Source organism: Apteryx rowi, unplaced genomic scaffold (genome assembly GCF_003343035.1).
Source record: "Apteryx rowi isolate R43461 unplaced genomic scaffold, aptRow1 scaffold_185, whole genome shotgun sequence".
Classification (NCBI taxonomy): Eukaryota; Metazoa; Chordata; class Aves; order Apterygiformes; family Apterygidae; genus Apteryx; species Apteryx rowi.
The window spans coordinates 1049670-1062276 of NW_020448141.1; the positions used below are offsets into that span (position 1 = coordinate 1049670).

Below are 12607 nucleotides of genomic sequence, written 5' to 3' on the forward strand. Positions count from 1 at the left end.
CCGCGACGGCGACGGCGACGGCGACGGCGACGGCTCCTACGGCGGCGCCTGCGAGGGCCTGGCGGCCGGCACCCTGTACCGCCTGAGCATCCAGCCCCTCTCCGGCGGGGAGCCCGCCAGCCTCTCCGTGCGCACAGGTAAGCGCGGCCGCCCGCCGGCCTCTGCGCGTCCCGCCCTGCTGCCTGGGGGCTGCCGCGGGGCGTCCCGGCGTCCCCGCGTCCCCGACCGGCTGCACAAGTGTCCCCGCAGCCTGCCAGCGCGCTGCCGCGGGAAGCCCCTTTGCGCTCGGGTGCGTGTGCGTGCGTGTGCGTGCGTGTGTGCATGCGTGTGCACGCCAGCAGCTGGAAGCCACGAAGCAATGAACTACATAGAGCAGCTGACTTCAGCGACAGAAGATCTGGACTCTCTTTCTATGTGTACTAGTGCTTTTCTAAAGAGGGTGGCATGCAATATTGTGCAACCTCTAGCTGGTGGTAACTTGGGACTCGGAACAGGGGTGTCTTAAATAATGTCCACCACTGCATGCTTCCCTGACTCATTCCTACAGTCTTGGCTTCAGAGAGGTATTGCAGTGTTAGTGTATGTCTGAAGGCAGCAGTAGCTGAATACTCACCAGTTACCAGTCCAGATACATCATTTAGTGTCAGCCCCCTTTCCCTGCAGTAACTGTACAAATGCACTAAATACCCTGCATTAACTGGTTTTGGTAATTCAAATTGAAAATGTCTAGTGACAAGTCTACTGGTGTGATAGCTATGCATTGAGCAGGAGTGGTGTCACTTGGTAAAAATGAGTGATGGTTTCCATAGAAACAGTGATTTAAATCCATATCATTCATTGTGCCAACTGTTTTTAATATTGATGACCTATAATTTGAAAATAGATTAAGTCAACTGTTACCAGAATGACGGGTATACATCACCATCGTTGCTGGATATTAGAGATCTATTTCTGAACACTTGAGTAGAAGTAGAGAGAAAGATAGGAAATTACACAGCATGTTGATTAATGTATAATCATTTAGACAGTAGTTCGTATATGTCATTTTTGACTTTTTGTCACTTTTGTTGACTGAAGCAACTGTTGATAATAGTCATATTACGTAGTCGATGTCAGAGGAGAGACTGATTGAAGTTCAAATTGAAATCTTGCAAATTAGTTGACCTTGATGAAGTCTGGTTTATGTTGGGATTTTGAGTAGCAGAGATCAGCTGAAAGCCTGAAATATGAACAGAGGAACTGTGGAAGTTTCCTACAAGGACGGCTACTCAGATTGCTCCATGGTTCCTCACTTACCTGAATTCAGTCACATCTGTTGCGTCACTTGAACATATTTAAAATAAGCAATTAGCTCCAAAATTTGGCAATTTAATTCTTTTCTAAGAAATGCATAAGATTTTCTATGCACCCCAACAGCCTATGTTGCACTGTCAAGCCATGTATTTCAACACAGCGAGGTCCAGTTTTTTAAGAGGATTATTCCTCTGTGTGTTTCCACTAGGGGCAGCATTTTAAACTAGTTTTCTGGAAGCTCTTCCTCACCTGTTTCTTAGTAACTTTTGCTGTCAGTAGTTTTGTTTGATGTACTGAAGCTGAATGCCCACAGGCATATGCTCCTGGAAGCCATCCTGTGAGTAGGGAAGTGTGACCAATATTTTGAGCCATATTGTAAAATAAAATTCCTACTCATTTGAACAGCAGCAGAACTGAGCTGTTGTGGGTAGGAATATTCAGCTGGCATTAGCCATCTAAAATAGGGTGTCCGACCTTGGTACTCAGTGAGGTTTCCCTCCTGAGCTCTCTGACTAAGAATGATGGGCTAAGCTGCCCTTCGGAGGGGCCTGTCTTTCTCCACTGACGCGCTGAGGTTAAACCAGACACCTGAAATTTAGATGGTTGAAGTTAAGTGAGAGGAATCCCATCTCATGCATTTAATTTTGCAAAATTAGTTAGCCACTTTGAATATTTGTATCTTCTTGATACAATAAATATGCACAGAGAAATTCATGGACTAATTTATACACCTAGTGCAGAAACTTTAACTTTTTGCTCATATTCCGTACTGCTGAGATTTTCATAAGCTCGTTCCTGTTCTGAGTTCACTTTTTCATCACATTTCTTGTACAAAGTGATAGAGTAGCTAAACCCATAAAATCCAAAATATATTGTTAAATTTTGAGTGTGTTCTATTCTGATTAAGGATTTAAGGTGAAACCAATGAATAACATGTACCGTAATTGTTACAATTCTAATATAAAGGTTTAGAGAAGACCAAATCCTTAACTTAGTTTGGCTTTTTGAGTGTTAATTATACATTAAAATCGTAGTTACAACAGCACGTTAAGACTGTGCCATTTACAAGTTTGATATTCCAATAGAGTAAGTGTGCAGCTCAGCCGGACTGTGTAAACACTCAAGTAATACCTGACACTCAGAATATTTAGGAGTAGAGAAGCTGCTTTTATTTCATTGATGGATGCATATAACATAAGTCTAATAATGTATGAAATATTGATAGCGTAAACCACACTAGTTCACTCAGGTGGCATCTGTCATGTATATTCACTCAAGAAATTTTGATCTACAGATTATCAATTAAAAAAGACAAGTAGCTAATCATCTGAAATGGAACTAAAATTGCTCCAAAAAACCCATGGAAAATGCAATCATATATGCTCTGTATAAGCTGTGTATACACAGACATACCAACACACATAAAATGTTTGGTTGTTGTGCTATTTTGGGAGAGCAGGAAATGAAAAAAAGGCTGGTAACACCATTTATCAGCTCTGAGCTACAGATGAATTTTCCACTGCAAACCTGAGATTACAGATGTTGGCAGGCACCAAGTCTGCATACCTGGTACATTTTGCATTATTACTACTGTTTGGTACGTTTTTTAATATGCATACATAAAACAGTATATAAGCCTGTAGAACTAAGCCGTATGATTGACATCCTAAAGTTGTGACAACACATGCACCTGTTGGTCCTTTGGTGTTATCTCTTTTATTGAATTCAGTTAAACTATTTCAGTGGCTAAGAGCTACTGTATGAGAAAGGATAGTAGGATTGTGTCTTTCTTATTTTCAGATAAAATACTTTTAAGCCCTTAATTCTCCAAATGTCCATGCATCAGCATAACTGTATTTCAGTAGCATATTTTCAGTGAATGACTTTAGGTCTTTAATTAAAATTTTAGTTAAAAACACCAGTATATGAACAGCTTCCAAATTACAATTAAATGTATGACCATTGCATATGCTGGAAATCAAAGTAGAATGGTCTTGAGAGCCATGAAAAAAGACTTGGGAATTCCCCTGCTTTCAAATAAGTCTTTTTAAATGGTCTTATAAATACTATTCTCAACATTGTTTTATACTAAAGTATTGTAGTGATAGATTTTGTTACTGCCTAATCCAAGCAAACTGTACTGAGACAACTAACAGGTAAAGAAAATTGTGTCAGAAAAATTGTTAAATATTTAAATGAAAAGAGGTTAAAAAGTCTACCTTCCAAGATATAGACTGGCAAATTATTTTTCTATTGTAACATATAACTCTGTAAAAGCCAGAAGCATGGCTTGGCCATGCATTTGCTCCTGTAAATTTCAAATTATTTGGGACAAATGTGATTTATTAGCCATCTGTAGGAACACCTATTTTGACATGGCCCTGACTATATGCTGCATCATATCATGCATATGATCATTGTCTCAGGAGGCAGAGTATGAACAGAAAATAAATGTGTAGCTTGTTATAAAGATTATGCATGTCTTCCCAAAGAAATGCATATCCATCCTTAAGAACAGTGAAATGAAAACCCATGACTTAATCTTCAGAAAAATCCTTATGTTTATGGTTACTATTTTATGAAAAGGGAAAACTAGGAAAAACTAAGTGATTTGGTAGAAGCCAAAGATAGCTGGGACTGGAAATCAAGAATTCCCTGTTCTTGGTCCTGGGCTCATATCTCTCAGTTATTCTTATCTCTTTGACAAGGCAGGGGCGTTTCTACGCTTACAACTGTCTTTGTGAATCATGTCATTGGGACTAGATGTAACCGTATCAGCTGTGCACACAAAGTAAATTCTCTTCCCCAGAAGTTGAAGTGGAGGTGCAGTAGAATTCAAGCAACATTGAGTCTTCTGGGAGACTCCTTTGTGGACCAGGAGGCATTAATTCATATAGTATCAAATGGTATAAAAATATCTTTGTGAAAATATTTGATTTCTGTGATATATCAATGTTGCACTGTTGCCAGCAGAGACTTGTATAACAATGTAAATGGCTTTTTAAGTGTTTGTTTCCATGCAGGGCTCTTCCAGCCCAGGCACTTCCCAATCTCATTGTTCCTTTGTTCTAGCGGATGTACAGAGCACTGAGTGTTTTGTTTGCTGGGCCAGATAGATTAGATAAAGGCTACATTTCTGAACTTCACCTTCTAGGCACGCAACCCCTTTTTGGTTAATACACCTTAGGAGACAGATTGCACAAGACAGCCTAAGTGCTGCAGAAAACGTTGGAGGTGTCCTCTTTTGTAGAATCTGACAAATAATGTGGATTAATAATGCTGATGGCTTTTGCAGGACTAATGAACAGTTAACCTATTCCTAACTGTTGCTGGAGTGAGAATTAAACTTCTTGACAATTATCATGACTGTTCTCTCGCTATCAGTCGAATTAAATTTTTTTTCAGCTGTCTGCGCATCTGACCATATATAGTACTGGAATTTATTTCTGACTCCCAAGGTTTGACCTTTTCTGATTAGAACAATTGCCTTCAAGGAACAAGTTTATTCTCCTGCTATTCACTTTTGCCAGCATAATAGTCTTTAGTGGATTAGTATATATTATAGGTGGAGCTGGCAGTCAAGCCTATTGTTAAGATTTCCGGATCCTTTTCATTAAAATCTCCTGTTTCAATCACTGAACTTGGTCAAGTTTTAACTGTTTGGCCTGAAGTTTGGTGTGCCTCGTCTTTGACTTGAGTTTTAATTTTTTTTTTTCAACTTTCAGCAGAAGTAGTTTGACCTTGAAAAGGAGGTCAAGAAAGGAAGATAGCTATTTTTCTTCATTGGTTTTCTTAATTTTCATTTCTTTTTCTGAAGAGCAGTAGTGTCTCTGTGGTCTGAAGCAGGAATCTGAATTTAAGCAGAGAACTAGGTTCAAAGGGACTCAGTATTTTTACCCTGAAATTCCTACTGTACTTGACTGACAAGTATACCATCAAAACCTGGCACTAGTATATCCTCAGCAGAGCTGAAGCAATTAAACCCTCCGTAGACCCCAGGCTTTGAAGAAGAACGGTGTCAAGGCTGCTAGCCCCATGATACTGATACTACTGTATTCCTCTGAGGGGGGTTAGGTTCGACTTTGCCTTTACCTTTCGGCTTTACAGTGCGGTTTTTAACTATGTGACCTCTCACTCTTTCCTCTGCCTTGTTTGGGGAACCAGGCAGCAGTGCTGTGTAGGAAAAAGAGTTTTATCATTCTGTGTTTAAGGCACTGCTGATACCATAGAGACCTTGGTTCTCAGCCTGGACGTGCCGCACGCTCCCTTGCTGGTGCTAGGCGAGATCAGCATAGAGCATACTCATGCAGAAGCCAAATCAAGCTGTTAAGTCGTTGGGCAACCTCAATTTTATACATTCCTAGCTTGTGAGTGCTTCATTTTGCTGCTTTGGGTTGTTTTAATATACCTTTTTAATATACATTTTGCTTAATTTTATTGGGAGACATAAATGTCAATGCCTTAGTACATCAACATGTAGTATATTTCTTTTTGTTTGCATGAAGTCTTGTGGGAGGTGAAGTAGTCCTGGAGAATACAAACAACCGGAATCTTTGGTTTTGGTCAATGGTTGCCATCCTTGTAGAGTATATGTTATTTTACAGGTGATTTTACTTTTTAGCTACTTAATAAACAATACAGGAACACTGAGAGTTTCTCAGAGTCCTGATTAAGAATATTTCTTAAAAACTTATCCAATGTAATGTGTTTTTTTTTTTTCTAAATTTATATGGACAATACTACAGCAGAGCAGAAGCATATTCTATCAGAAGCTGTTTAAAGTGGTTGAAGGTAGTACCAAAGCCTAAAAGATTGCTGCTCTTAAAACTTTTCATTTAGCATCAGTCTAAATGTGTAAGCGCTCAGGGTCAGCTCAACAACTGAGGAAGCCTGAAATAAGTGTGTATTTCTTTATCGTCTTAGTGCTGCCTATACAGTTAAAAAGCCTCATTAATAATAAAGTGTTTATGTAAACACCAGGAAATGGAAGTCACTGGTACCACTGTATCTATAAAGCTACATTAAACTGAAGCATTGCATAATTTGATGGGTTTTCATGTTTGCTGTTTCCTAATACAGCTGTTACAGTTTTGCTATCAGCAGATTTTCAAGCTTATTTTTTCCATCTACAGCTGCAAGTGCATTTCTATACGTGTGTGTGTGTGTGTGCGTGCACACGTGTGTACATATAAACAAATGCACATTTCTGAATTCTGCAGGACTCTCATGTAGGCCGGTTCTGGTGATACGATGTTTAGAAATGGAAAGAAAAAGACTTTTTGAAGAACATTTGCAGCAGGATGATGACAAAGGGGGAGCTTTTGAAGTTTTTTGTGCTGATATGTAAACTTCACACAATCCCAGCCCAAGAAATATCTTTTTTTGTTTTATGTTTATTTTTTTCTAACTACAGATCCGTTACCACCACCTCGATTTGAAATTAATAAGGAAAAAACTACACTCACAAGCTTACAGGTTTGGTGGGATCCTTCCCCAGGAAATGTGGACTTCTATAAGCTACTATTATCTGATCACAATAGTAAAAAAATACAAGAAGTCTCCATACCAGGAAGAATGTCAAGAATGGAAAATACTTTTTCCAATCTCATCCCTGGGAATAAATATAATATCATCCTCAATGCAGTTGCTGGAAATAAGAGTACCCCTGAACTTCTCATAAGTGGATTTACTGGTAGGACTTCTTTTATTTTGGTTCATCTAAATAAACCCCCTACAGTATTTTGCAGTTCTCCATTTTGAAATTAAACCATATGTATAATTCTTCTACTTGGCCATATATATATATATTTAAGTATCTATTGGTTATAAATAGAAATAAACAAAACATGAATCTCTGGCTAACATTAGGAGTAATTTCCTAAGCATGGAAGAATGTTGTCGTGACATATCTGGCCATAAATTTGGGGTGGGCTTTTCACTAACCCTGAAGAAACTCAGCATATTTCAGAAGTTAATCTGTTCAAACTTGCTGAAATTGTGTAAATGACTATTAGGCCCTAAGCATCTCTTTTTTATTCCAACAGTACCGTCCCCTGTGAAAAATATTCAAGTGAGTGTCAAGACAGACACTATCCATGCTTCGTGGTCTCCAGGCCCTGGACATGTGGATCGATACAGGCTGGTGTTGCTGGATAATCATGTCCCAGTTCGTGAGATTAACCAGGAAGATCCCTTGATTTCTTACACTTTTTCTGGACTTACAGCTGGGCACCTGTATAACCTGTCTGTCATAAGCCAGGCTGCAGGAGTGGAAAGCAGCAGTTTTCAAACAGTCAGGACAGGTATGATTTCGGGATTTGTCACAACAGAATGGGAAGCTGAGGCTATAATCTAGCAATATTACAAGATGTGTTTCAGAATAATAAATGGATCGTGTTGCAGTGTAGGTTCCCAAATTTCAGTGACTGAATTACCCTCTGCAGATACTTCTCTCCAAAGGCTGTAGAGGGAGTTAAAGACACCACAAGCTAATTTAGCAGTAACTTGGCTCCACAGCTAATTTAGGCAGCTCCATTAAGCATTTGAAGTTAGGAGTTAACAATCTGAGCCCAGGTGTCTTGGTATCACCTCCTGTCTGTGAAAGAGGTCCATTTGACTGCTGCAGTGAATTGAGACAGTGTCTGGTCCAGTTATTTCACAGTATGGAAGAGGGTTTAACTTCATGATTCTTACTTAACTGCATGGGAGATGTAAAGCTTGTGAGTTTTACTAAAAATTATTTCCTGTGGCTTTTTTTTCCTCTGGATTGCAAAATAGCTGCACTTTAGAAAAGGAAGGAAAAGAAAAAGAACAGGTCAAGAACTTTAAAATAGATTTTTTTTTTCCACAGAAGAGTATTTATTCACACAAACAGAATTTTAATGATGAAGTCTTTTTTCAGGAAGGTTTTTCAGAACGGGGTTCTGTGATTATAGGGAGAAATATAAAATGACATTCTGCTAGAGACCAGTGATTAAAGCACTCATGTAAGCAGAAAAAGGGTCATGCCCCTGCTTTTCCTAATTTATAGAAAACTGTAGCTCCAGTTTCTCTTACAGAAACCTTACCATGTGTGTATAATTTATTATTAAGTGAACAATATTGCAATGTTTAGGGCACATCAATGAGTGCTGTTGTCACCTAGCATTGGCCATTCTGGGGATTATCTCCCTTGTTTTGTTTCTGCAGAATTCTTGATTTCTTCCTGTTGCGATATGCAAAAATCATAAATCTCACAAGTTTGCTCAGAACATAAAAATGTTCCATCTAGAATCCACCATTGTCCTCCATTTCAATACCTAGAGTACCCCTAGCCTGAAAATGAAGATCTTGGAGGTGGTTATGCTTTTCCTTTGGTGGAAAGATAGAGTTGATGAATTTGAATCCAATCCCACATAATCTGGTGCAAGTCTGGCATTGCTCCAAAGATGCTATAGTGTTTACTCTGCTGACATATATGCAGACGTCTCCGTTCTTAGGAGCACGGGCCTTGTTTTGTTTTACAGTCAAAATGACCAGTGTGAATATGTACATAACTAACAGATTTGCCATTCTGTGAAGTGATAGTGGACATCATAAGAGATTTCACTTCTGGAGTAGATTATCTCGAACAGGACTGCATCCGGTTGCACTGTGACCAAGTTTTGCTGTAGCCCTTTCTACTAGTCATACTTGATCAGTCATACTTGATCTCATATAACCATTTGAAAGCAAAACTTACTATCGTAGCTTGAAAGCAGTAGATCTTGTATGTTCTGTGGTTGTGGTATTTTATTCTCTTTCTTATTATCTTTTTAGCCCCAGCTGAAGTCTTAGATTTGACGGTGACTAACGACGACAGCTTGGATACTTTAAAAGTCAAGTGGAGAAGACCTCCAGGAAGCCTCAATTTCTATAATATCACTGTGTCTCATCTTGGATCAGTTAAAGAAGTCAAAACTTTACAGCCACCCGTCACAGAGACCCACTTTGACAAGCTAACTCCAGGACGTCTTTATCAGGTTACTGCCCGCACAATCAGTGGTGAACTGTTTACTGATAAGATGGCAACTGGCAGAACGTGTAAGTCTTCTGCTTCAGTAAGAACATTTTAACCAATGCTATTTTTGCCTGCACCGGTCTTGCAGAAAATCATTGCAGGAGACAAAATGATTTGGGTTCCAGGCAAAATAAGATAACGAGCACAGTATTGTTCCGGGAATATCCCTTCCTGGCTCTCTGGCAAGAGTAACCTGGCAGCCAATAGCAGCTACAGCATAGCTGGAGAGCAGGAAACAATGATGCATTTTGGGACCTTATAGCTGGGTGAGCCTGTGACAAAACTGTTCTACACTACTCCACTTCTGGCTAATTTTATTATCTTGAATTCAACTCAGCATAATATATAAAATGAGTTACAGTAGGGGGAAGCCTGTATGTAGTCAAATTGTTAGTGGATTTTTAAGCAATTTTGGTGTAATATTATCCCACAAATCTACAAATAGGAAAAGATTAGGTCTCAGCTTTCTTTACTGCAAAGAACATGGACTAAGGAAGGCATGTAGCAGTCTGGGTAGCGCTGAGTTATGTTTTATTTCTTTTCTTTTAGAAGTATAATTTTCTCTCAGATATCTCTTTTATGAATTCTGAACCTGAAAGATCCTGGCACAGTTCTGCCACATTACTGGCCACAAAGGCATCTTATCTTCTCCACACCAGCCTAATCCAGGTAGAATTTAGATGGGAAAAATTTGTAAGTGAGTGAAGAATACATACAGAAATTGAAAGTAAGACTCAGAGCCAACAAATATAAAATATGTGTGCGTGTGAGAGAGAGAAAGCAGAGTATTTGTTTTACAGGCTATTTATCATTTACAGCTAAACATCCCATATGAAAGGCAGAAACATCCTTAACATATCTAGCTGCTACCCCATTCTCAGTGCAGAATTATAAGGTTGGAAGATACCTGTAAGGCTCTTCGGGTCTGTTAAGTACAAAGCCAGACCAGTTATATGTATGTCATTTTTTGTTTGTCTAGCCTGCCCTCAAACACCTTTAAGATTACTGTTTCCATCTGAAGGGATAGCTTCATGCCCTCACTCAAACCATTGATACCCGAATTTGTGACCTATTCCGTGTTGGGGATCTAGAAGTGACATTTCCAAAGAACATACGCAACTCTTTTCCCTGATTTTTTCTTTTCCGTAGCTACCAAGAACTTTGATAACAGGGTCACCTCAGCAGATACTGTGTGACCTAAAGACAGATTTATAAACCTAGGCTGCCAGGTCTAGATACTGAAGGGCTTAGGCACTTAGGACCTGTCTGTAACTCATGGAGGGAGCTGGGTGCCTGAGAACGTAGTCCACACCAGTCTGCATTGAGGGGGATGCCTAAGGCATTATCACTTTCTGAGGAGCATGGTGGCAAGTGCTGAACATCTCAGGGACTGAAACTTCGGATCATAAGGGCATGGTGATGTCCAGTCAGTCTGGCAAGGCTGAACTTTTTTTCTGATACAGTTCAAATACATCAGTACTTCCTAACAAAATACCAGGTGCTTTTATTGACTTGATCAGCAATTGAAACCCATCTCCCGTATTTGCTGGTATGTGGTAGATCTAGCCTTGATATCCAGCTATGCCTGTGGCAAGTAAAGCTGGTAAGTATTTTGTGGTGCTGTTGGAAACCTCTCAATCTTTGCTATGTACTGAGTAATTAAATATTAACTGAGCCAGAGAAAACATGACAGCATGACTCTAGCCTTTTAGTTTACATTTAATACCTGCTGATGTCAGGGACCTAATGCTGACCTGGGAATGCCCTAGCACCTGATGCTATACATCTGTCTTCCACTCCGCGCTTGGTGAGGTTACTATTTAATTATTCCACGAAAAACAGAAAAGCCTTAGTAGTCAGGACTAATAGATCCCTATCCCAGTGTGGCCTACAGCCTGAGTAGAGTAGGAAGGTTAAGCACATAAATTCAGGACCCCTCAAGCAGAGGACAGGACTGAGTGGAAGCCTTAATGAACTGAGGTTTGAACCTTGGTGCCTTACGGGTGGGAGGGACTAGGACACACAAGCCTGCTGTGGAAGAAGCCATCAGGCTTTGCGTTTCTGTTGTTAACACCAGAATTTGGCCCGTAGTGTTTGAAGCTTTGGCCTTAGCTTTGACAAATTGATTGACAAATTCCAAGTGAACTTAATCAACCCCAGGAAACAGCTGGGAAGCTAACTGCAAACACTGCAAGATTCATTCTCAAGATTCATATGGGAGATTTTCCGTACCCTATGAAGGGTTCCCCATTTCGGCTATCAGTAACAAACAGTGAAAAAGTGAGTGGTTTACGTGGAGAAGAGTAAAAATTATCTTTAAAACGAATGCTTTCCCTTGTCACAGATACCTCATGTTGTTGTAATTGATCCAGGTACTCCTACAATAGCTATGCTGTGAGCCAGTGTCCAGTAATTTCTTGCTGGAGATTCCCTACTTCAAAATTACTCTCTTAATCTCTGTATTTCAGTTCCCCAGAAAGTTTCTGAGCTGAATGCCAGTGGTGGTGGCTGGCTGAGGTCTCTGCGAGTGAACTGGCTGCCCCCTGCGGGAGACTGGGAGAGGTATCGCCTGCTCCTGTGGAACCACTCCGCGGTGGTGCTCAACACCACCATAGAGAAGGACACGCAGGAGTACCTCATCCAGGACGTGGGCCTCATCCCGGGGAGGCAGTACAACGTGGAGCTCATTGTGGAGAGTGGCGATCTGCAGAGCAGTACTCACTGCACAGGGAGAACAGGTCAGCACACTCGTCTGGGAAACATGAAACTACAGACTGTTCAAAAGGCTCTGTGGTTAATCAGAAAGAAATAGTACTTAGATATCTACAAATGAATTTCACTATTAATGCACTGAAAAAGACCTCCCTTGTAAGCAATAGAAATAAGTATTTTTAGCAGTTCTGTGAAAACTTTCAGCAGTTATTTTCATGGTAAATGTATTGTTAGTGAAAGCTTGGGGACTTATATCACCATTCTGTCATAACAAGGCGCAACACTGGCTTTGCAACATTTCACTGCTACATGTTGTAGCTGGTTGCAGGTACACTTTATAGGTACACTCTAAAGAGAGCGGTATCAAGCTTCCTGTATTGTTCATCAGTATGTACAGTGGCAAACTGGTTTTTCTGCCAGCCTTGATAACTAAATAGTATCACCAGTGTTAACCGAAGTTGACTGAGGTGTGTCAGTGTGGCTCTTCCATAAAATCCCAGTTCTAGCTCCCGTGCTCCAGAAAGAAAATGTGATGAGTCTGTTCAAGTCAGCCTTTCCAAAGAA

General features: G+C 40.1%; 1 protein-coding gene across 1 annotated transcript in view; it reads left to right on the forward strand.

Moving 5' to 3' along the window:
* The window catches only part of PTPRB (protein tyrosine phosphatase, receptor type B), a 64420-nt gene that overhangs the window by 18133 nt on the left and 33680 nt on the right, over window positions 1-12607 (forward strand). Inside the window, exons 4-8 of the mRNA XM_026061791.1 lie at window positions 2-137; window positions 6707-6985; window positions 7338-7595; window positions 9091-9354; window positions 11800-12069. Of these exons, the coding sequence (XP_025917576.1) occupies window positions 2-137; window positions 6707-6985; window positions 7338-7595; window positions 9091-9354; window positions 11800-12069 (1207 nt within the window). The remainder of the gene's footprint in view (window position 1; window positions 138-6706; window positions 6986-7337; window positions 7596-9090; window positions 9355-11799; window positions 12070-12607) is intronic.